The sequence below is a fragment of the Neodiprion lecontei genome, chromosome 4 (genome assembly GCF_021901455.1).
Source record: "Neodiprion lecontei isolate iyNeoLeco1 chromosome 4, iyNeoLeco1.1, whole genome shotgun sequence".
Classification (NCBI taxonomy): Eukaryota; Metazoa; Arthropoda; class Insecta; order Hymenoptera; family Diprionidae; genus Neodiprion; species Neodiprion lecontei.
In genome coordinates, this window is record NC_060263.1 from 2,520,673 (window position 1) to 2,544,845 (window position 24,173).

Sequence of the window (24,173 nt, forward strand, 5' to 3'; positions counted from 1 at the left end):
AGGAACCCAAACCGAGTCACTCAACGGGGAAACAAGCGCGAACTATGGACGATGTAAGAGTGCCGCCGGGATATATGCGGGTCTCTTCTATACCCCGTGACCGATGTAAAATTGTAACAAAGATCCGAGTGTTTAACAAAGGATAACAAGGCGAATATCGGACTAATAACCCGGGACGAAAAAGGTAACAAAATTTCTCTTCGATCGCAAAATATTAAACGTCTATCGTGCTACCCTCGTTTATTTACAACATATAATACAAGATTCGACCTTTGTTCGAACGATACAAAGGATAGATCTTGCCCTTTACGTTTTGTGTAAAAAAATAAAAAAAAAAAATAAAAAAAAAGGAAGTTAAATCGATTAAGAAAAAAAAAAGTCAAGATTGCCGATCAAATTACATTTTTAATAAATTTTGCAAGTGAATTATAATCCAACGAGAATCCAGAGCATAAGAAGTTGGTTGATAAGGACCACCCGTTCTACACGTGTACACATATTGTTATCACCAGATCTGTATAATAATGGCGCATTCTCGACCACAACCATATTTTACGGTTTTAACATGTTACGTTGGCGGAATAAAAAAAAAAAAATCCTTATACTTTTATTTTGAGCATTTTTGTACCTTGGTCTTACGAGATGCGGAGCGGAGAGAAAGCTTGACGAAAAAAATCTTTTTCTTTTTGTTTTTTTGTTTAATTAACTCACCGACCCGCAAGCACAGCAAATTTACACAGACAGGTGGATGCATGCAATTGTTACATTCACTCACACGTAGAAACTCAACTTGGCGCCAAAACGAATAATATATAATATATATATGTATAAGCGGCACTTTTGAAGTGAGTAAATTTATAAAGAATTCGCCGCCTCGCGAGGCAATTTTACAACCGGTATTTTCAAATATCCAATTCTATATTATGTTGTACGATTCAGCGCGTGTTGTAGGCGGCAATAATTTTGCCGAAATAAAATTCCCTAATCTTATGTATGTATTATATAATCCAAAAGAACAAATTTCAAGTTAATGAAGGTTAAAACAAATTAAAAATATATACATTTTTTTAGCCGTGGAACAAACGTAGTTTTCTTTATTTCCCATGACTTGTTTAAAAATTGACGACATTCCCAAACTTGTTCCGGTTTTCCTGCAATTTTTCCCTGCCTATCGAGGCCCTCGTCGAATTGCTTTGAGGGGGGGGGGGGGGGGGGGGGGGAGTTTGTTTATTTTCATTCTTTATACTGTACGTTAAGTGAGAATTATAATAATAAAAACGTAAAGCGTCTGTACGTCAGTAACAAACATTACATCGCACAAAAACGACGATATTTCGTTCCGGGAATAAAATTCGCACATGATATTACCTTAGCGAATAACGTTACGTGTACTTTACTCTGTCTACATATTATAAATTTCCGATCTATACCTACTATCGCGAATAATGTTAGCTTGTAACAAACACGGACTAGGATCGTCGTCGTCCTCGTTGTTTATTATTGGTACATATACAAGTTAATGCGAATAGGGAACTACTTTAATATATTGGTATAATATTCGGTTGCTAAACACGCTGCACGACGCAAACACAATATATGATACAATACGCACAAAGAGTCCAAATTCAATATATACCGATTATAAGATATAAGGCATGGTTACACAGCGGCTGAGTATTCAACTGATAAGAAAAGATGTAGGATGTCCGAATAAAAAAAAAAAAAAAAAAATTTGTCACCCAATATACACATGCATATAATCTTTTGATATACTATACGCCCCATCGAACGCGGAAGTTCGCTTGCCGTTTCACGATCGTAACGAGTGTGGTGTAAAAAAAAAAAAAAAAAATACGAAAGAAATATAAAAAAATTTTGAAACCAAAACGAAAAAACACAAAAAGAACGTAAATTATCGCAGATTATTTTACCTGACGTATGAGCAATTCCACCGCGCTGCTTTTTCGGGAAAAATCCTGTTCGAACATCGTCCGGATATTTCACTACAAATGTTCATAAATATGGCACGTAATGTAATTGAGAAACGGATTACGAAACAATGAAAAAAAAGGCCCAACGTGTGCGGCGATTGTTGCAAGAGCGAGAAACTGACTGACCCTGCGTGTTTTATTGTAGAGACACCGCAAACACGTTGACAATAAGTCAGCGATAGACAGTGAATTTTCGTTAATTAATATCAGGTCGTCTTGAGCTTCGATATTCTCGTATCGAACACGTCTTATCAACCTCGTGACGTGACGGATGACGGACGCACGTTACGTGTAAAAATCGAGGAACAAGCATAGTTCCTGCATATCGTCGTGCGGTGCGATAATTTAAAAGTCATCGATTCAAAGTTGAACCGATTTGCGTAACGTGCATTAACATAAATTTTATAACAGCAGCGCCTTTGAAAACTGGATCACAAACTTGACTCGACAATCGTCGATTCAGAGGCCTGTAATAAACGGCCTTACGCGGTTTAAAATTTGGGCTTAATTTAGTTTAAACTTCGATCAACGTTTGATGAATCTTGCCTTACTCCTGCAAGTCACGCGCTGATCTCGTATCAAGCGAAATATTTATTACCCTGAAATCCAAAGAGAATCGACGTTACGCGGAAAGAAATATACCGCAGATTTTACATCTCGCGCGATGAGTATATGGACGGAACTTTTTTCAATTTAAACATATACAGCGATTGTGGAAAGATTAAGAAATTCCATAACAAGGATTCACAAAACCAACAAGTAACGAGTCACAACATACGCTTGGGTAGATCTACCGCAACTGATGTAGATTTGATTCAAAGAAAGTTTTTTTCCATATACCTATCCACCGAAACAAAGATGTAAAATTTACAACGTTAAATTATTTTTTCGTGCATCGCAGACCAGGTTTCAAGGTTCGACGTTACGTGACAATTACATACACTGTGAAAATATAACTAAAAGTGCAACGTAACGTATCTACCGTAGATATACGCGTACTGATACCATTATTTTGTCGAATAATAATCATAGTCAGAAGATTTATTTCCCTCCAAATATCCATCACACGTGTAGAACGATTAATGATCAATTAACGCGTGAACGATGATCTCGATTATAGCCGCAGTCTTGGCAGCAACTCGACTCACACGCGACACGTTATCTCAACGCGGAAGTCTCATTCGTTCGTTGTTCGACATGCAGATTCGCGTCGCGTTGATTTACATATGTTTAATCGTCGTTCGTAAAAAAGTGTCCGTTACATACATGGTGTTTAAATACCTTTTTCTGCCTAAAGGATCGATCGATTATCGACCGGATTTCGGACGGCGCGCGGTGTGAGGAATCGCTTTAGGAAAGTATATTTGTAAAAGGTAGAAGAATACGCTGAAACTAACCGGAAATGTAATCTTCATTCTTTAATATGTATCCCCTTTTGTTGCCAACTTTTCCGCTACAGCTAGCGAACTAACGATCCAAGATTGTGCCGAAACTAATATTTGTAGTAAAAAGTTGAATGTGCCTGTATCAACGCACACATCAATCCAGAGCTGTGTCGACTTGGTGAAACTGAACAGGACTGGTGAGCTTTGTACGTACAACGTAAGTACGGAAATGTTCATTAACGCCTTGGGCTTCCGGCTAACTTGTTTGTAGTCCGAAAGAAAACGCCGAGTCCCGATTTCATACGAATTGCGTGACAATGACTCCCAATTTCTCACGTAGGCCGCATCGCCGGTCATTATTCACATAATTCGTACGGAACAGAACCTCGCGTTTTGTTTCGGACCAAAAACAAGTTAGCCGTAAGCCCAAGAGATTAATGGACATTACTGTATACCCAAAATTTTGTTTTGAAAGAAGTTCGCGTATATCTGACAGTCGTATCGTCGTGCTGCCACGAAAAAGATTCACCGTTAATAAATAACATGTCTAGGAAATCACTTCCAAGGGGATGTTTTATCAAACGAACAGCCAATAATTTCTCAAAAGATTTCTCGTCGTTCTAAGGGTGATAAGAAGACGATCAGAGCGTGCGTTGTACCTCGATTTTAAGGAGTATGCACGTATGTTTTAACCGACGTTGCAGCAGACGGTGGCGGCATCTCTAAATAAGTCAGCGATGTTCTTAAACACTGATACGACGACACGACGAACCATCGTTACCCTGATTGCCTATGATACACACATATACTAACTTTCCGATCAGCCACTTTTGCCCGTGGAACAAATTGAGGACATGTAACGACCGCTTATCTCTTACATCAGACGCTCGTGTCCCTCACCTGAATTTGCATCGATGAAACGACAGTGCGAAAGGCGCAATTGTAGGAATATATCGTGCCGTAAGAACGTCCGGGGTGGATGAAAACGGGCGTCAAAACAGCGGCTCCTTTACTCCCGGACTTGAAAATGGTACCATTCTGTTCCCCGTTTTTGAAACGGGGCAACAGAGAAACGGTTTCACTACTCATGTGATCCTCGCTGCTCGAGTATCGCCGTTTTACTTAACGCGGATACAGTCTGTTTATTTCGATGTTCCTCGATATTGTTATTCTTGTTTTTATTTATTTCCTTTTCATTTCGGCGTCAAAAATCGTAACCGATTGAAAATTGTCAGGACTGACATTCGTTGTTTTTCATTCTCGAGGACTTCGTTTCTACCTTCGGTCCGTCCTTCTTCCCGCAAATTATCCTCCAACAGTGCATCGCCGTTAATCGATCACTTTCATAGCTCGACTTTAACAAGAGTTCTTTTTCGTTTCTGTTCTCTTCTTTCAATGTCCGTTACAACCGGTGAGTTGATCAGTACAATCGCTCTTTAGCGAAGTTGAAAACGTTCTACTTCGATAATCAGACCATACAGCGTAAATGTCACGACCATCCATCACCTCGACGATGATAAAGGTAAAAATCGCGAACCTTAAATACAAGTTTGCAACTTGAACACCACACGCGGTGAGAACCGATACTCGAGAAGTAATAAAATGCGACCGGCTTACAAATTAGATTAGATTTTGACAGTTGACTTAAATTCACAGGTTGTCACAACGAGACGTTGACACGATCGAATCTTTCATCACTCGACAATAACAAGTCACGATTATAACCAAGGATGATGGAAACACGTTTAACTCAACGACGAGACTACCGACACATATCGTCCGTCGTTCGTCAAAAGAGTAATGGAATCGACACATCGGCACTATCGATATAATCAAACGAACGAGATACTTGTTTGTCCATACGGCTCTTGATAACAAGTTTAAACGTATAATATATGTAGAGTATATGTAGACACTGGACGATTATCAGACCTCGAGTCGCGTACGTCACATGTGCAGGATGTCCTTATCCCAACATCGAAGAACGTATGCAATAAAAGAGCATACATTGGGTACACTATTATCGGTTACACATTAAACGATAAACTGACCATCGTCGTTTGATTAGCTCTGTAAATTTTCACTGCATAAGCTTCGGTTCAAACTGATAAGAATCGTGATATTGGAAAGAATATCCAGTCAATATCTCCGCAATACGATCGTCTCTTTACGGTACTTTATCGAATACACTAACAATACGAACTTAAGAGAAGGAGAAGAAGAAGAACGCGCCGATGAGTTCAACTGCCACATGCCGATTGGATTCCACGTCGTGTGTTCGCAATTAATTGTATCTTTTCCATGCACGCGTTGTGTGAAAATGAGATAATGTATAGGTAGACACCACCGACTTTGCCTCGCGTATAACTATGCTGGTGTGTTTTAATACAACTAAACTCATGGAATAATTTCAAGATTGTCATGTCAGCCATCCATTCCGTTACTTTCCAATTGCATGTCTTATCTTGTAAACAGAGACGCGGGACGTTCGCATAGACCGAGTGTGCATGCGTCCCAACAAGTACCACCAGAGCGGAAAAGATAATTTCTTCTTTGCTGTGCTCCAATCACATATACCGAACGTCATTGACTACATGGCCGGATTGTACAGACTCTGGCTAATTGGTATAACAATACGATGGATAACGAACCGTCGCAATCCGTCACTGTCATTTTACAGTATTGCAAAATTGTACGAGTACCGTATAGTTACGGGGCATTCCACGCCGATGCAGGAAACGTTTGACCGTGAAGTTTTTCAATTTCACCAAACATTTTTCCTACGTTATTACTGACCTCTGAAAAGCATCCAAAAAAAAATTTCGAGTCATCTTTAATCCCTCGTCTTCGCCCAATGATTTTTGTAAACCCATCTCAAAAACACCCAAATTCATATTTACGAAACTTGAAGATAAAAAAAAACATTCCGTTTCCGAAATGAAACATTTTCACGCGAGATTCAAAGTGGGACCTCATTTAATGTTATTTTATTTTCATACCTGTCAAAAATCTACTATAAAAATTTAGAAAAAAATCGTGAGTGTAATCTAGAACCGGAGAAGCGATGAAACAAAAATCAAACAATCAAATCGGAGATGCGATACGTATCATAATAGATCTTCAAGCTTTATGAAAATAGAAAAATACGATTAAAAAATATAAATAAATAATTCCCCACTTTAAATCGTGTGCGAAAATATTTCATTGCGGAAACCAAATGTTTTGTTTTTCTTCTTCTTTCATAAAAATCAATTTGGCTGTTTCCGAGATAGGTTTGAAAAATCACAGGGCAAAGACGAGTGATTGCAAAAAATGTGTAACTTTTTGTTGGAAGCTTTTCAAGGCTTGTACCAACGTAGGAATAACCCTTGGTAAAATTAAAAAATGTCATGGTCAACCGTCTACTAAGTTGACGTGGAATACGACATATATGTGTATATATATATAACGTAGGTATGCTTATCGCAGCGCGAATTACATGTGCGTAATTGGCGGGAGATGAAGCTCATTAAAATTCTCCAAGAATTGCAAAATACTTATTGCGGGGGTTAAGAAAAGCCTGACTGAAAAGACTACTATATATATATATATATATATATATGTATACGCGTAGCTGACGCCTTCTAATTGGCTTACTATCGGGCTTGGTGGCCGTCTATAAATAAAGTAACTCGAAAATTCTAATTTAATTTTGTTCACCAATCGTATAACTAAATTTAAAACATGAAAACAACAAGCGGACGTATTTCACGTATACTGTATATATTTGTACATATATATACATACGTATCGGGAAGAAAAATTTCAAATAGCGTAGATTGTTTTTAGAAACTTCATATACATGTTAGATAAGAGGGAAGCATATACGTTTGCACTCTCTCTCTCTCTCTCTCTCTCTTTCTATTTGTATACGTGCGTGTATACATCTATGCGTTATTATATTCGCACGTTTCTAGTTACGTACTGCCAAGAATAAAACGCACGCTTTTACTATCCTATATGTATGTAACGTATAGCGCGTTGCTGCAGTACCGCAGTTAGTGTGTGAATGTCGTATTGCAATACATCAGGTTTGAAGTTTGTAACGTTATTGGAATTAATGCATGTTCAGAAAAAGTCGTCGATTTCGAAGTTTATAGAATTACCTGAAATTCGGTAAACTATAGAAATACGGCATTAGCGAATTCATTAGGATTTAGTAAATTCAATTCCTTCAGTTATTCCATACATACTGAAGCTGCAGAACAGTTATTTATATTTCAACGTTTCGTATAGCTACGATATTACGATACAAAAGTGCAGTCGCATACTTTATTACCTATAATAAAAAAAAAAAGGCAAATTTGACGAAGAACGAATCCGACGATGAAAACTTTACTTTTCGGAACTTTGCTCTTATCGTACCTTGAATTTTCGGAATCTTGCATTTCGGAACTTTGAACCGTCGGCTTTCCGGCCATTCGAAACTTTGCTGTTTCTTCAAAGTTTGATTTCTTTACACCAACTTTCGCCATCGAATAATTCGCAATAAGACCGGAATTTTCGAAATTTTTCAAATTCGTAACTTGACCCCGCCCACAATGCTCGATACGGTGGATCTTTAACCAGAACAAACTAGAAACGAGTAGGATAAAACCAATGTCCAAATCCGACGCAACAATCGCACGCGACTTATATACGATATGCAAAAGTGGACCGTGGTGACGGCAATGCGGTCATTCGTGATAAGACTCGATTAGCAAGCATCATTCATTAACCTTCGACCATGGTATGTGAGAAAGATTGGTAGATATATGTATTAAGTAAACTTCGTTACGCGTGTGTGTAACAATAATTAGAACAAAAGAAGAATACTCATTTTAAAAATCATTTTCGAAGATTCACAGCCGATAAATTATGAATCAAGAAATGTTTTCATTGCTGGCTACGTAACGATACAAAATACAACGGGGTGCCCAATTGTAACAAATACAAAACTTTTCGTCTACAAAAATAAAATAAATAAATTAAATAAAAATAAAAAAAATCTTTTTTAAATAAACAAACGATTATCATCGACAATTAAATTTCTCCGTCAATTACATGTTGCAAAGAAACATTCGCGAAATATGGACACACTACGATAGTACCTGCAATAACAAAAGAGAAAAATGACCTGGTCAACAATTTCAACCGAGTAAAAACTACAGCTGTAGGATATTTGTTATGTACCTCGTTCTTCCTGTTAGCAACACCTTGAGGCCGCGTTGTTCGCATAGCAAGAGCGGCAAACTGTCGTCGTCGAATTTCCGCCTGAAGAGTAACGACTTGTCTGTAACCCCTGGCGGAAGGATGCGTAATTTTTGCCGGTCGATGAGACATATTCTTTAACGTTTACAGCTGGAACGTAGGGCGAATTAGCCTATTATCTATTATCTATAATCGATCTACCGCAATCCGCGATCACCGTTTGAGAATTCGATTGTTCGTGCAATTGCATCCCATTAACCGGTGAACACTTGTTCCTGCACGCACTGCACGCACTGTCTTCACCTGTGCACTGATTCTAAACATCATTCACAACACACGCGTATCGTCGTCTCACCGTATAGGTACGATATATGTACACCTATATACAGTCGAGCGAAGCACGCGGCCGCATGATGACTGTGAAAAATTGCGTAACAGCTGCTGCTACGTACCGTGAACGGCGATCGGCGTAATGACGATGATGTGGGACGTTTGTTTGTTTGTGGTTTTTTATTTTTTTATTTTATTTTTTTATTTTATTTTTTTTTTTTTTAAATATTTTTTTTCCCCCCAGCTTTTTTACACTTATTTCTCATTGGTTCGTCATAGTTGAGAATCGCGTCCGTCTCGATGATCAGTGGCGACAATTATTTGTCGAGTGTCAGCGGAGACGCGGAGCAGTTTCGATACTGATATAATATCGTGACGTTAAACGTTGTACAGCGATGGTTATGGCAATAACCGAAAATTATTGCCACTCGTTTTACATTGTAATTTGGTGAACGAATCATTGTTTTCTTAACTTGACAATAATTTTTTAGGAACCAAGGTATCGAAATATTAGCGTGATTTGTTTTGTTACGGTTTAACGAATCTCGGGCAATTTTTATATCCGCGAAACGAACGATTTTTCCTCAGCTCGAATCGTTGAGATAACGTTACCAACTTCGATATGATTCTATTTCGTACTTTTACATTACGAAGCACTTTTGCCAACAGGTAGGTGAAAAAAAAAAAAAACCAAAACGTGGCAATGCGAAAAGACTACCGAATCGGATGTAATTATACAATATCGAAGAGAAACCGAGACGTGGAGAGACGCTGGTGACGAAACGATTGCTAAACAATTGTAACAATTTCTCAAGGTTTCAAGACTATAATGTTACGAGTATTACATTATCACGCGAAAAATGAGTTTGCAATTCAATGTTAGTTACATATATATCCTTGGGTTTTCTCTATCTTTACGCTGTGAAAAACAGCAATAAATCGAATAATACATTTTATTTATTATACCGGCAAAAAAAAAAAAAAAAAAAAAAAACTAAGAAAATCCATTTATAATCGTACACTTATCAGAAATCATTTTTTTAAATTTTTACGAGGCGTTTTTTTTTTCAATCCACGATTGTATGATACTAGCATACAAATCTTTTGATAATCCCGGTATATTATAGTTTACAAAGTACATACATATATTGTTTATTTTTACAACGGCGGATTTAAAAGTAGCGATTTGTTTTCAGTCGGAACACGTAAGGCACTCGAGTATCGTGTTTGTTTTAGATTTATCTACATCGTCTCGGGTCTACTCACATTCAGTTTTCGCAGATAAATGACAATTGTAACGAACAACACGTGTATACGCGATCAGGATCCAGATTATGGCTCAACTTGTGAATGAGGTTTGAAAAATTATAAAATTATTATTATAACAATTATAATAAGATATACGATTGCCGATAATGTTTTAGTTAACCCTTTGAGTCAAACATTATTGTGCCAAGTCAATTTTTATAACAAGAGAGGTAAATTTTCACGATTTCTTTCAATCAGTTTGTTTCTAACAATAACAATTTATATTAATCGCTATAATTACTCTCGAGTATTGAAAACCTACTAGTATAAAACAGTTAAGTAAGAATACCTATACCACTATGACTCAAACGGTTAAATTACCGTTAAATTTTAACGTATATAATTATAAAAATTATTGCATAAACCGCATGGGGAATTTAAAAATCTTTATCCTGATGATTCTCCGTAAGACGTTGTAAATTATTTTACACTTTTGTCGTACAAGATCGAGACAATGGTACCAGGTAAACAGATAACGATATGCGCGTATATTCCTTTCCCGGGAGTAGAAAAACAATAAAATAAATAAACGCAGTCCGAACATACGCCTGCAGATACACGGGACTTGACATTTTTCACACGTCTATACGTAACAACAACTCGTCATCATTCCGTTATAACGTCAGCCACGTGTCGCTTACTAATACTACTTTCATCGCGTATGTACAAACAAGAGCACGACCAAAAACCACGGTCGAATATGTTTAAACAATTGTCCGCATAGCGACGAAACTGCACGATTCCAAGGTACCTGCCATATTCGTCATTTTCACACTAATCGTATAACCGCTTTACACGCATAACGTGTACGATATACCAGAGAGAGAGAGAGAACCTGAGCAAAATGTGAAGCAGTTTTATGATATCCGATATACTACACACATGATACACGGTACGCGCAATTATACTCCACTGACTCCGCTGCACCGAAGAAGATGCGTTAAAAAACATACGGTCTAAACTCTCCAACTGCACCGCACCGCTCACTGTGCGATAAAAACACTGTCATAAATTTTTTATCAAGTTATCAAGATCATGTTTTAATTCCGCTCGTCCGATTATCCGCTGGAACGATTGCAAATGCTATAAAAAGTGGAAAGGGTTATACTAACGTAAAGCATCACCGATTTACCAGATTCAACTCATTACCGTTAACGTAACGAAATATTGAAACTAAAATCAATTTTTTTTTTTTAAATTTACATAACTATTTCAAAGGATTTGAATTTTTCAAATCTGAATACAAATTTCATTTTTAAAAATAGCCGAGTCAATTTTTTACACGATTCCACGTACAGTTACGAAGTAATAATTTTTCTCAAAAATAAATCGTTACGTTAACGCAACGCGAACTTCACTCTCTTATCGATTTTTGATCGATCGATGAAACTGACTCGCGATTCGCAATATATGACGTAACCGTAGCGTGGGTTCCAAATTTTCGAAGATATGTTTCTACACAGTACCGTAATATTTCATGTACGTTTATGAATATAAATTAACGTAAATATAATAAACCGTGTTCACAGGTTATTTGTTCATCACACCTCAAACATGCATCCGGAGCGCCGAACGATCACCGACTAACTGTCCGTCGGAACTTTCACTAGAGTTTTGAGAAGTCCGACGGTGGGAACCGGAGCAGAAATGATCACGAGAGGAGAGAGCAACTCGGTAAGTCGTTCGGTATCCGTCGCTGTACTGCCCCCCCCCCCCACCCCCCACCCCCTCCTCATTATCATCATCCATTCGGTAATTCAAAATTATCATCCCAACGGATAGGATAGGATAGAATGCCGGATATTAGAGAATACCGTACACGCCACGCGCCGGATTTTCGATCATATCGATGGACGCGTGATCGATTTTCTCATTTTCTTCTCGTATTCAAAAGTATACCGTACATATTATGTTCAGGCAAATGAGAGAATACATTCCAGTGTAAAAATGTGTCAATAAGTAAGATGAAACTGTAACTGTTTGTGTAATACTGTAAGTATGTTATGATTTATTAATATAGAGAAACTCAGAGATGAGAGTTGTTGTTCTCACGTAAATTTCCTCGTTTCGCGGTCTGAAAATGAAAAGCACAATGTCGTGACGAGACGGATGCCGCGGTGATGACGTCACCGAGTTTTGCACGTATTTTCGGTGCGCGGGTGAAATTGCGAATTTGAAAAGTTCCGAAAGCGTCAAATTCCCGATTCTTTTTTTTTTTTTTTTTTTTTTTTTGGTGGAACTTGGAGTAACGAAATCAAACTTTGACGAAACATCAATGTTTCGAATTGGACGAAAGCCGACGCTCAAGGTTTCGGTAGCGCGAAAATGAGAGAATTTAAAAATCTGTGACATCAAAATTCCGAACGAAGCAGGATTTTCAGATCTATGAATTTCTGGCTGGGTGAAATTTCACCACGTTGATCTTTCTTTGTTATAGTATTTTCCATTTTCCTCATTTTTCACACCCACTCGTTGATTAAATTACACTGTGCGAGTATATTTTAACTTGTGGTAAATTTTACTCTATCAAAACGGTGTATTTTTCGGAATTTTTTCCTCACCATTCGAAAATTTTCTCTTATCGCAGCTTAAATTCTCGTAACTTTGAGCCGTCGGTTTTTCCGACCGTTCGAAACTTTGTTGTTGCGTAAAAGTTTGATTTTCTTACATCAAGTTTCGCCACCAAATAATTTAGAATTAGGGAGTTTTCGGAACTTCAACCGTCGCCCCGTCCTTTCTATGGAAAGGAAATAAATTATAATTATAGATAACGCCACCATGAAGCTCTGAGTAAGCTGACCTCATACTATACCTATACACACCTATTCATACGGATATAATCTGTCAATAAGAGTGATGCCGGGTGTGTAAATAATCACCCAACACCACACTACACGATAAGTTTGCCTCTTTTCTAGAGATTCGCTTAAATAGCACGTGACACACACACACGCACACGCATTCGTACATACGTACGTACAAACATACATGTTTGTCAATTATTCATTGTCAGCTCAGCGAAGAATGGCTGAGTGACGTCAGAGGCATCGCATAGCTCGACAAAGTTTTTTTCCTTTTTTTTTTTTTTCCAAATCCCCGTACAACACGTAACTTACGTACGCATATTATACACCGATTTCGAAAGAGTTCGTTACCAACGTTTAAAGATTTATCGTGCACGCGATTGAATAATACGCGATGTAGTACAGCGCGTAGTAAACATTTTCGAACGTCGAACCTGCAGCACGTGTACATGTATATAAATAATAATAACATATATCCCACGTCACTGACGATCGTCAATTTCGTTTTTATATTGTATACAGCAGAGAAAAATATTATTGTACATGTATATATGTGTATATATTCTGGATCGCTAGCGCCATCGGGGTATGTAACAAGTTTGTGGAAAGACGGCAGGGATTAGATAGACCGAATAGATATCACTGTTTATATATACTATTAACGAAACACTGTTGAGGTTTCTTTCGGCAAAGTTTCTCCTCCCTCTTTCGTCATAGATAAAGAACACGTTCTATAAATTGCACCCTCGAACTTTTACAATTAGTTCTCCAGTCCAGAAAGTTACAAGAAGACAAGGCAGATTATTATACCTATACAAAAACGACGATATTTTAATTTCTATTTGCCTGTAACAGGCAGATCAATTTTGGCGCCATTTTTCATCACACACACTGACATAATACTTACGGAAAATTAATTCCGTGAACGATAAACATACCTAAATATACGACGGAATAAACGGTTTAATATAATATAAAAACAATTGCTAATTTACCGAATTCGCGTCGGACTCGAAGAGCCAAGTTTTCGTCTCGGATATCCATGACTGCATAATGCAAAAAAATCTCCCGTCGCGATCGGGGTTTACGATAAACAAAAAATAAAAAAAATAAAAAATTCACTACGCAAAGTGATGATAATCAAAGTGTATAATAATCTCATAGAAACACACCGGTAAGCACCAACGGTTATAAACCCGGATGAACTACATGACTGCCCGCGGTTCACGGCTGTCGTTATTTAATACCGGCGAACAGGATTCCTCCAGGTATGCGTAGGTACTGCGTAAGTGAACCTTTGTACACCGGAGTCGAGTCTCGGCTCGACTTGATTCTACTCCTACTACTTACAGACTTCGTTGCTGGCCACGCGTGCAGAACGTGTTGCGCGAATTCGTCGCGTTGAGCAAAAATCCCCCCCTTTCGCCTCGCCTGCCAAGAAGTCAAGAGCGTTGTAACTTTTTACATTCGGACAAACTATACGATGTACCGATGGGTTATTAACTTTTTGAAATCGGTTAAAAGTTACGTGAAATCTTTGAAAATTATTTGAAATCTTGGGAAATTTCACAGCAAGCACAAATCATTTGTAATTCGGATGTAAATTGGTTGAAATCACTGATTATCTTTGAAAATCGAAGTAGGTTGGAATCGGTATCGTGAAATTAATGGCGAGTGAAATAATTTGGAATTGCGTGGGAAATTATTGAGATTTTACAATCGCTTGTCACATAATCTGTGAGTGAATAGCCTCTCGTAATCACATGTATGTACATACATACTCATTATCAATGTACAACTTTTAAAGCAAAGAATGGATGAGGTACTTATGAAAGTGCCGAAGGGGATGCACTGATTGCGAGTACATGTTACGTTTTATTGGATGATATAAGTAGATATTAAAATTTCATCTTCGATCGAAATATGATCGGCGAAAACGACAGTGTCGATTAACCCTTGTGAGTCACACATATTGTGTTGCGTCAAACTTTGTAACAAGATAGAGTATTCTATGATTTTTTCGAACCGCTGATTACAAATCTGATGTCAAATTTCATAAATTCAAAATGGCGGATCCAATACGGCGGACGAAAGTTTCAAACTCGATCGAATACGATCAAAAAACTCTATGCAGGGGTTTTTAGGCTCACTGATTGGATTCGCCATACTTAATTCTCAAAATTTGATTTCAGATTCCTAATTAGCGATCCCAAGAACCCCTCCTGGACAGATTTTTTTCTCCAGATCCGATCGAATTTGAAATTTTCGTTCGCCATATTGGATCCGCCATCTTGAATTTTTAAAATTCGATTTCAAATTCGTAAGCAGCAACCCTGAAAACTTGTAATTTATGTAAAACATGTAATACGTTTATCGTCTCGGAGTTAAAGTGCGATATGTGTACCACACGGATCGAGGAAAATTACAGCAACGTTTCACCGTTTCGAGTTTTAAAACATATCTATACATATACGTGAATTAACTCGAGGTCGTCATACCTGCGAGCCGAAAATGCGGGGCAGCAGCAGCAGCAGCAGTTTTTTTTCTACCTATACCCCGGTAGCGTCATGAATTTTTCTTTTTTCCCAGTCACGATTTATGCCGGTGATTTTCGCGTGCACGCGATGTCTGAAAGACGTAAGGATGTAATGACATAGGTATACACGAACAGAGTGGCTTACACCTTAAAAACTACCCTGGTGAATATTTCTACTACTACGAATTTTCATATAAATTGGAACATTTCGTTTTATGAGAAACAATGCATATTTACGATTTTGTACGAAAACGATTTTTTCAATGAAATTGTACGAAATGTCAAACTTTCCTTAAAAATTCTTAAAAAATCGTACAAATCATATTCAGTCAAATGAGTTCAAAGTAAAAAAAAGTTGGCTGATTCTTAGCGGGTTGTATTCAAGCAGCAAGGTTAAGTAGGTTTGTGATTTATCGTTACAGGAAAAATAAGTGAAAACAGGACAACGACGTCCTGCGTCCTCTTCCTCGTATCCTCGTAACCGGATCAAGGCCTCGTATGAAATTCGTATAGCTACCCGGAAAGAGCTCCTTGAAAACGATGAAAATGTGACAGCAGTTCGCTTTTAAACTTGCCTTAACATACGTCACACATACACGCGTGGTAGATTTTTATAGCAACATAGTCAAGGGTAGCTAGACGCGTCTAATCGAAGGCCAAGATCATCCGGCCTGCGGATAATTCATAACGTTCATCCTCCAGCGGTCGTGTTGAAAATTTCGTCTCTGTACGCGATTCGATTGCAGTGTGCGTAATGCATAAATACATGCTTAGAGCAACGAGTACAAGTATACAGGGAAGTTGTAACCTTACCCTGAACAACAAAGAGATCGCTCGGCAATTCTTGGAGCAGGATTCGTACTCCCGTCGTGAGAACGGGATGAAGATTCTCTCTAATAAAGGGGGTCACGCGTCTCCTCACCCTTCCTAACATTCCTCACAATATACACACTCGGGGTTTTTTTGCTACGTGGGAATACTCGTTACTCGGGCCAACTGTAATTCACGCAAACCCCAGCGTTGCCCCACAATTTTTCGTACGTCTCTACCGCTGTTTGCTGGCTGCACCGTAGTAACTTGGCACACAACACATGCCCACTCGGCTCGCTTTCTCGGCCGAGAAAACTGTTCGTTCGACCGCCAGACGGCGAGTGAAGTGAACGCAACGTCACGTCAGCTGTTGTTTCTTCGCACGTGCGCGACTCGCGGCCAACTTCGGTGCGTGGTTCCCGTCCACCCACTTCCACTACCGAAACGTCAAATCGTTCGAAATTGAGGAACGAGCGAGCCATCCTGACGTTTTTTCGAACAGAATACCTTCGTCATGACGGCGGTCGTCGCATTGCCGCAGAAAAAATATTACAGGCAACGGGCCCATTCCAATCCCATCGCAGATCACTGTATTGAATAGTAAGCGAAAGTAGAGTTAGGTTAGGATAACTCCGGAACCACTCTATCAACTTTATCGCAATTTCTCCTTTTCCGTAAACGAAAATAGGGTTAAGTTGTGTTAGATTAGGTAAGGATAACTCTGAAACTACTCAATCAACGTTATCGCAATTTTTTCTTCTCGGTAATCGAAAGTAAGGTTAGGTTAGGTTAAGTTAGGATAACTGGAACCGCTCTCAATTTTATAGCAATTTTACCTTCCTAGTCCAAGAACGCCAAGGTGCATGGACTGGGGTCAGCTGTACGATGCATACTTTCATGACCCTAAGAACGAGGGAACCAATTCCCCGCCTTCCAAGCAGGTTGAATTTGCGGACATAGGCTGTGGCTATGGCGGATTACTTGGTACGCACGCGATATTGACGTCTGAATCTCGTATATTAAACCAACTAAGCGATTGCAGACAAAAGTGAGAGCATGTATTTTATCTTTATCACAGTAACATTGTCCACCATGTTTCCGGATAAATTGATCCTCGGCATGGAAATCAGAGTCAAGGTTTCGGACTATGTGACTGACCGCATAGCAGCGCTCCGCCTTCAACACCCTGGACAGTACCGGAACATTGCTTGCCTGAGGTCAAATGCAATGAAGTATCTCCCTAATTACTTTCAGAAAGGACAGGTGCAGAATTAGGTTTTATCGTATTATGGTTAATTTCCTGTTCGTTCTTTCTCTCATTTTTGGTTTGCTGTTTGACTGAATGTAATCCATTCTCACTTTACAGTTGAAAAAAATGTTCTTCCTCTATCCAGATCCACATTTCAAAAAGGCAAAGCACAAGTGGCGTATCATTAATAAATCGCTTCTTGCCGAATATGCATACGTGCTAGCCGAAGGGGTAATTTTTACTTACTTGGCTAATGAAAAACATAGTATTACTATATTTTTTAAAAATAATTCACCGTGATTTTAATGTGTCGTACAGGCTATCGTCTACACAATGACCGATGTCAAAGATCTGCACGAGTGGATGGTACAACATTTTGTCGAGCATCCGCTCTTTGAAAGAATCCCTGAAGATCAATTGGTGAGAAGTGGATGTGAAAATAGAAACTAAAAAATTGTAACGACACATGCGCTCTCTCTTTGATACCCCGTTAATGTTATGAAAATTTCAGACTTCGGATCCAATAGTTGCAAAGCTTTACGAAAGCACGGAAGAGGGCCAAAAGGTGACAAGAAACAAGGGGAATAAATTTCCAGCTGTGTTTCGACGGATTCCAGATCCATTCGTGGAAAACCGTAGCTAACAGTTCGGTACTTGTGATGTTTTGTTGCTAAAAGTGAAGAATAATAAATAATAAATACAGATCCTTAACGACGCTTGTACATACACACGAATTCAACTATTTATTGATAACAATTTATTAGTTACATGACTCACAAGACTCGGAATCATTGTCTTCTACATTAAATGTAACTTGCGATTCCAAATAAAATTGCTTTGACTCAACTTTTGACTTACTTTGACTGTATAATTGACCCATTGATTCTGTGAGAACAGAAAAATATCAAAAATCACTGAGATACTTAATTTAGCCAAGTGGCTCATTTTTAATACAATCGTGAGAGGCTTAAAAATACCTTGCGTATTCAATTTATTCATTTTACTCAAATGACGAGTTCGTGTTTCCCGTTTTTGATAGTAAAATTGTCTGATGTCTTCGGGACCGACGAAATGACATAAACTCAGTCCAAATTCTTCATGAACTATTCCAAATATCATCTGCAGAAATTAATAAAATTCATTTAGTATTATACAATAAAGAATTTTTCGTAAAAATTTATATCTCACTTGCTCAAATATCGATTCAAGGAAATGCTTGGGGGGTACAATATAAGATCTGTCCTGCAGCTTTCGTCTCTCCGTCGGAGACATTTTATACTGACCATATTTGACGTTCGGTACTTGAGTTAGATTCTCTTTCACATTATTTATGAATAAATTTCCATTTAAAATATCCCTGGGAAAAAAGAGCGTGGATTTTTTTATTACATTCAACCAGTAAGAGTCCCTATAATTATATATGCAATCACCAAATCATTCCTTCTAAAACGAATGTGGCAATATCGATAAGTTTTGGGTCGGTTGAAGTGCAGCTTTCATTTTTTTTAATTCGTATTTCTACGGGCGGTGAACTTTTTAATTGCTCGTCAAGTGTCGTCTTCAAGTCGGCATCCAACACACTGTAAATATAACAGCTGATCGACAGTGATTTGTAAAAAGGTACTGGTTTTTGAGCACGTTCCAACCATGGTTTCTAATATCAAAAATATAAAAGGATTGTTCAATTAGGTATAAATTATTCAAACGATGCTTGAAAATAGCTCATGTACAATCAGCTATCTATCCTACCGGTTTGCTCGTTCCCTTCTCGGTAATTATGAAATGTCCATCCAATTCTGTGCAGAGAGTATTATAGACAAGAACACTCTTTTCGTACACTCTTTGGGCACTGAGGTTTAAAAACTGACAACTCAAATTTGCTGTTATTTTGCATGGATGCGAAAGAGACCTGATCCTTATGCAAAAAGAATGCGCCTTTGCTGGCTGAATTCTTCCGCTTATTGGCATTACCCTCACATCAAGTATATTTGGCATTTCGTAGCTGAAATATTGTGGCATTTGAAAATGTAAATACCATTTAGATGAAGAATCTCTTTTAAGCATAACTGAATGAGGCACAGACCCTTGGTAACAAAGATTGAAACCTAACTTTTTCCATTGATATCCTATGACGTCGTTCTTGGATTCGTTGTAAATCATGATCATTCTATCGGCTTTAGAGTGCATCGGCATAGGAGATATGACAATAGAATCCACAGAGAAACATATGGGTAGTTCAGGAATAGAAAACTGATCGGCTGTTGGAACTTTGCCTGTCAAAAATCTAGTCTTCTGTGAAATGTCGGCTTTCGCTACGATCGACAGATTTGTCATCGTATCGCCAAGCTTGAGTGGGAGAGTGACCTGAATTTTGAAGAATAATATTTACACCGTTGTGAAATAGACTTATTAATACCACGAAAATCATACCTGATAAGATTCGAATCGTCGTGGTTGGAATTTGAAAATAATTGGATAGTAAGATTGTCCTGGCAAAGTTCCTTGCGGGTTTGTACATGCGAATGTTCCACTGAGCGCAGCAGCGTTCAATTGGTGAAGGGGGCTAATGTCTAACGAGTACGTCACTTTTTGGTCTAACGAATTGTACAGCCAACACATCTGAGGATAAATTGACACGTTTTTTTCAGGCAAATCCAATATGACTCTACTCATTCATCAATATACGCGACACCACATTACCTAAGCTACAAATGTATGAAATAAACCTGTTTTATGGCATCTATATCCCCAATGTATATTCTTTCCATGGAGAAAACTTGGTTCGCTACAAGACTAGGGCGAGGTTCAATTTCAGACAAAGCTACCACGTCGGCATTAATAATGATGTTGCGATTGTTAGATAACACTAATTTCCATTCCAGACTAGTTTTTCCTAATATTCTGTAGCATACTTTCACTGTGAGTATAGTTTTTTGTCGTGGCTATACGGAATAAAAATATATTAACATCGAGTTGAAAATACAATAGTAATTACCAAGCAAGCCAATTACCTGCAGTACACCTTTGTTCGGAGAAATGGTGCATGCTAGCCTGTGATCGCAACAATATTCTTTGTACTTGAATGTCAATCCACGATGTTTAGTTACTTGTTTACAATCGCATTTCTTTACTCTCGTTATAGTCCAAGTAGAATGTGTTGGAGTAGAATTGACGACCAAAAGTTTGATGAGCAGTGGCTCTTGGCACAACACAAGCTCCGGAAAACGCAATTTAACAACTCTCGGTCTTGGATGACCCGGCTCAATAGAATTAATAATAGTATTGAATCTATCGAAGGAAAGTCAATTATTCTGGGAACTGGGAAGAAATGCATTTTCATTTACAAGTCTTATAACGTACTCATCAATTTCCAACAAATTCCAAAGCAATGCTTTGCTTATGTGTTGCTGAACACAGAGATATAACAAGTCCTTGACCTGTGGGAATTCGAGTCCAGAATAAATTAAAGCGGCAGAAAAAAGTAACCGATTAACTTGATGAAGAAATGTCGAGTATTTAATAAATATTCGAATAACCCCGTTCTCAGTAGAAAAAATTACGCATCTTCGTCTGACATAATTACCTCAAAACCAGGTAAAATACACATGCAATTTACTATGCAAATATTTTGCAACTCTAGTGTACATGACGTGTGCTTCGCTGAAGAATTGGATTGCACCAAGTACTGCACTACTAGCTGATAAAAGCCAGATTTATGTGGGGTTATTTCTACTTCTACTTCTTTATTGCTTCCAGGGATTATTGTATCTGTGACAGGTTTGATCTTAACATCATGCGTTATGCTGTCGAGAGGCCAGCCACGCTGATTACATCTTAGTTCGAAGTGAATTTTCACTAAACTGAAGTTAAACATATGGAAACTTAACTTCTTAGTTTGACCGTATGCAACAGTACCAAAATTAAGTTCTTCTGGTAATGCCTGCCGGGTAGAATGTCAGAATGTGTAAAAAAGTTATTGCAAATTATACAATATGTGAAATAGCAATGTAGATACCACGAGATATCCACATTCCGCTTTTCCAGTAACTTCGAGCAGTGTATCGACACTATTTCCTACAGGCTTTCCAGCCTTCAAAGCTGTTGCACGACAACAAATAGTATACTTATAATCTCCAGTATCTTTGGGACAGAAGATCCAGTCATGCATCAGAATCTCATTTCCCAAAATAACACCGCTGGCTTTTTCGACTTTTATTTCAGAGGGTACTTCAGGAAATGAGTACCTAAAATGTACTGCAAGTCGTTGAGATTGTAAAATATAGTAGTTATGTATTTTACATTTACTTATAATGTATTTGCAAAACAATTAAATTTACTTAAGACCATATTTTTACCTGATACAATGTCTCGTAGTGTTTCGCATTGTTACTTGTGTGGTTTGTTCGCATAGCGGATAAACAGGAGCGAATTCGATTAAATTGTTATTACTGAAATCGAGCCTTGGGAATTCTGCATATGCTTTGAACTCTATTGGCACTTTGTTGTTTGGATTTCCGTTGAACTCTATCGTCCACCGTTCGATGTAAAAAAGCTTGTTTTGAACCTCAGGAAACATGTGCAACGCAACTATCTGATAACCCCTGGAATGGTTGGTAGTGACGCACCAAAAAGAAATAAGTCTTACTGCATCTGACACAAGATACGGATTTGAGCTATTTATGGGAAAAATTAGTGAACGTCAAACTCTATGTACCTGTGAATTATTCCTACCATCGGTTTCACGGTGAAGTGAGTAGTTGGAGGAGGTATGAATTTAAAAGTCATAGCCAGATGCCCGTGCAATTTGATAAGAAAAGTTGTGTAGACTGGAAACAGCGGAAGAGTCGGGGGTAAAATGACAGTTCTAGGAACTTCAAACTGTGGAATCCAGCCGTTGGACCCAGGTGAGAATGTATGACCTTTATAAAAACTACTGCTATAATAATCACCTTAATTTCAGAGCATTATCGTATCCTTACCAACAACGCGAACCGAAGTAATTAGCGGAATTGGTATCGACAGAACCGAATGAGAGTTTTTGCCAGTTTCTTCGGTCTTCCAGAAAGCGTGGGACAATATTTCTCTTGAGAAAAGAGCATCTTGTTTTTTTGGACGAAAATGAACTTCGAAGAGACCAGATTTCCATCCTCGAATAGTTGCAGTACGAGGTTTTACTTCGAAAATGCTTTCGGAATCTACGAGTGCGACACTATGCTTCGTCATCTAATACCAAATTGTTACGTGTTTACTAAAGAAAAGTCACCCCTACCATTATTCCATTTCACCGTCATATCTGTATCAGTATGATTCATGAAACATATATCTTGGGGTAAACATTGAAAGTTTTTTTTATCGTCGCAATTCCCTCTGCCAAAATCTAGGTGACTTTCAGATAAAGAAATAGGGGGGTAGCTGCCTTTTCGAATTTGAACAACATCACTCATATAACCATCAAAGTCTCCGATCAGTGGTTTTGGAGCGGCAAATAGAACAGGAATAAACTCTTCGGCTTTCGAAAACAAAGGCCCTCTGTAGCCATAGAGTTCAGTGACAACCGGCCCCTGCATAATGCAAACCAATGAAATTGCATCTGCTGTTTATTCGACAAGGGACACATCATACCTGATGAAGTATCAAGCATGGAAGATAAAGCGCGTAAATCTGTTGCTCCTCAGGTGAGAACGTTATGCTGACGTACGCATGACTGTGCGGAGCTATAATTCCTTTAGTGATGTCCAATTTAAAGGAAGAACATTTTTCGTCAATGTCAAACATGAAAGTGGCTGCTGCTTCCGAATCATTTGTCAACTGTAATCGCTTTCTCACTTCTTGTACTCCTTTGGGGCACACCATAACTAGTCGTGACACCGACGGCACTACATAAGGACCTAGTAGATTGAGTAAACCATTAGACGATCCACCAAATTAGAAAGCAAGAGTAAAGCAAAATATTTTCCTCACGTATGTACGTACCAATGCATGTACCCTGCACACATAACTTGTAACAGATTCGATCGCAGTCTGTGATACTAAAGTAATCTATATAACAATGAGAAGGGACAGCTGGCTGATATTCTATCTTGCACTCTGTGAAACCTCCGGCAGGTAATGTCCAATTGTGAAATTCTACATTGAATACATAGTCCAGACAATTGGTAGTAGGGTCGCGGTGAACTTTGTAGTGCTGTTTCTTCTAAAATAAATAGTAAGCTGCGTTGATTTTTATTTTAGGAAGACTCCAGTTATAATTTTCTTAATAACAAAGTAATCGAACTAAAGTAACATTCCGTAATTACAAATATACCGATAAGAAGAAAAAGTATTTTACACAAGTCTCGTTGACGATCTTGACAGTTCGTTTGGAAATTCTTCCAGCAATTACATGTCCAAAGTCAATGGTTATTACTTTTATTTTACTCTGATCAGGACAGCAATCCTCGGACATTCTCTAACTGAGATTATTATCTAATTGAAGAAGTTGACAATGGATTGGATTCGACTACGTCACTAAAACGATATTTTATTGAAACT

At 38.2% G+C, this 24,173-nt stretch overlaps 2 protein-coding genes and 1 pseudogene across 13 annotated transcripts in view; 1 reads left to right on the forward strand and 2 right to left on the reverse strand.

Moving 5' to 3' along the window:
* LOC107222766 (kinase D-interacting substrate of 220 kDa) overlaps positions 1-16,650 on the reverse strand; it is a 44,415-nt gene extending 27,765 nt beyond the window's left edge. For 2 of the 7 annotated variants that reach the window (XM_046739015.1, XM_046739003.1), the window contains exon 1: positions 16,397-16,650. Coding sequence is in view for 3 of the 7 variants with exons in the window: in XM_046739007.1 (XP_046594963.1) it covers positions 4,277-4,465 (189 nt within the window). In the remaining 4 variants the exon portion in view is untranslated. Of the gene's footprint in view, positions 1-4,276; positions 4,583-8,587; positions 9,589-14,042; positions 14,157-15,545; positions 15,676-16,396 lie in introns of those variants that run through there. The other 5 variants (XM_046739014.1, XM_046739010.1, XM_046739008.1 and 2 more) reach the window with 5 other exon arrangements.
* LOC107222767 (tRNA (guanine-N(7)-)-methyltransferase) lies at positions 10-18,488 on the forward strand. 6 transcript variants are annotated; one of them, XM_046739045.1, is made up of 7 exons: positions 10-184; positions 11,773-11,917; positions 17,238-17,377; positions 17,472-17,656; positions 17,760-17,873; positions 17,961-18,062; positions 18,154-18,488. In XM_046739045.1, the coding sequence occupies exons 3-7, from the start codon at positions 17,257-17,259 to the stop codon at positions 18,283-18,285; spliced, it is 654 nt and encodes a 217-aa protein (XP_046595001.1). In that variant the 5' UTR covers positions 10-184; positions 11,773-11,917; positions 17,238-17,256; the 3' UTR covers positions 18,286-18,488. The 6 variants fall into 6 exon arrangements, with proteins under 6 accessions (XP_046595001.1, XP_015517756.2, XP_046595000.1 ...); XM_015662270.2 differs by lacking the exon at positions 10-184 and adding an exon at positions 10,111-10,290; XM_046739044.1 differs by lacking the exons at positions 10-184; positions 11,773-11,917 and adding an exon at positions 14,198-14,315.
* LOC124293896 lies at positions 18,436-24,144 on the reverse strand (annotated as a pseudogene).
* Between the last annotated feature and the right edge of the window lie 29 nt (positions 24,145-24,173).

Excerpts from the sequence above, each read along its gene's own strand:
- LOC107222767 (XM_015662269.2), top strand. The coding sequence starts at position 16,908 with ATGACGGCGGTCGTCGCATTGCCGCAGAAAAAATATTACAGGCAACGG. Across the intron at positions 17,378-17,471 it reads TGGCTATGGCGGATTACTTG|TAACATTGTCCACCATGTTT; the intron begins GTACGCACGCGA and ends TCTTTATCACAG. Across the intron at positions 17,874-17,960 it reads CATACGTGCTAGCCGAAGGG|GCTATCGTCTACACAATGAC; the intron begins GTAATTTTTACT and ends TGTGTCGTACAG.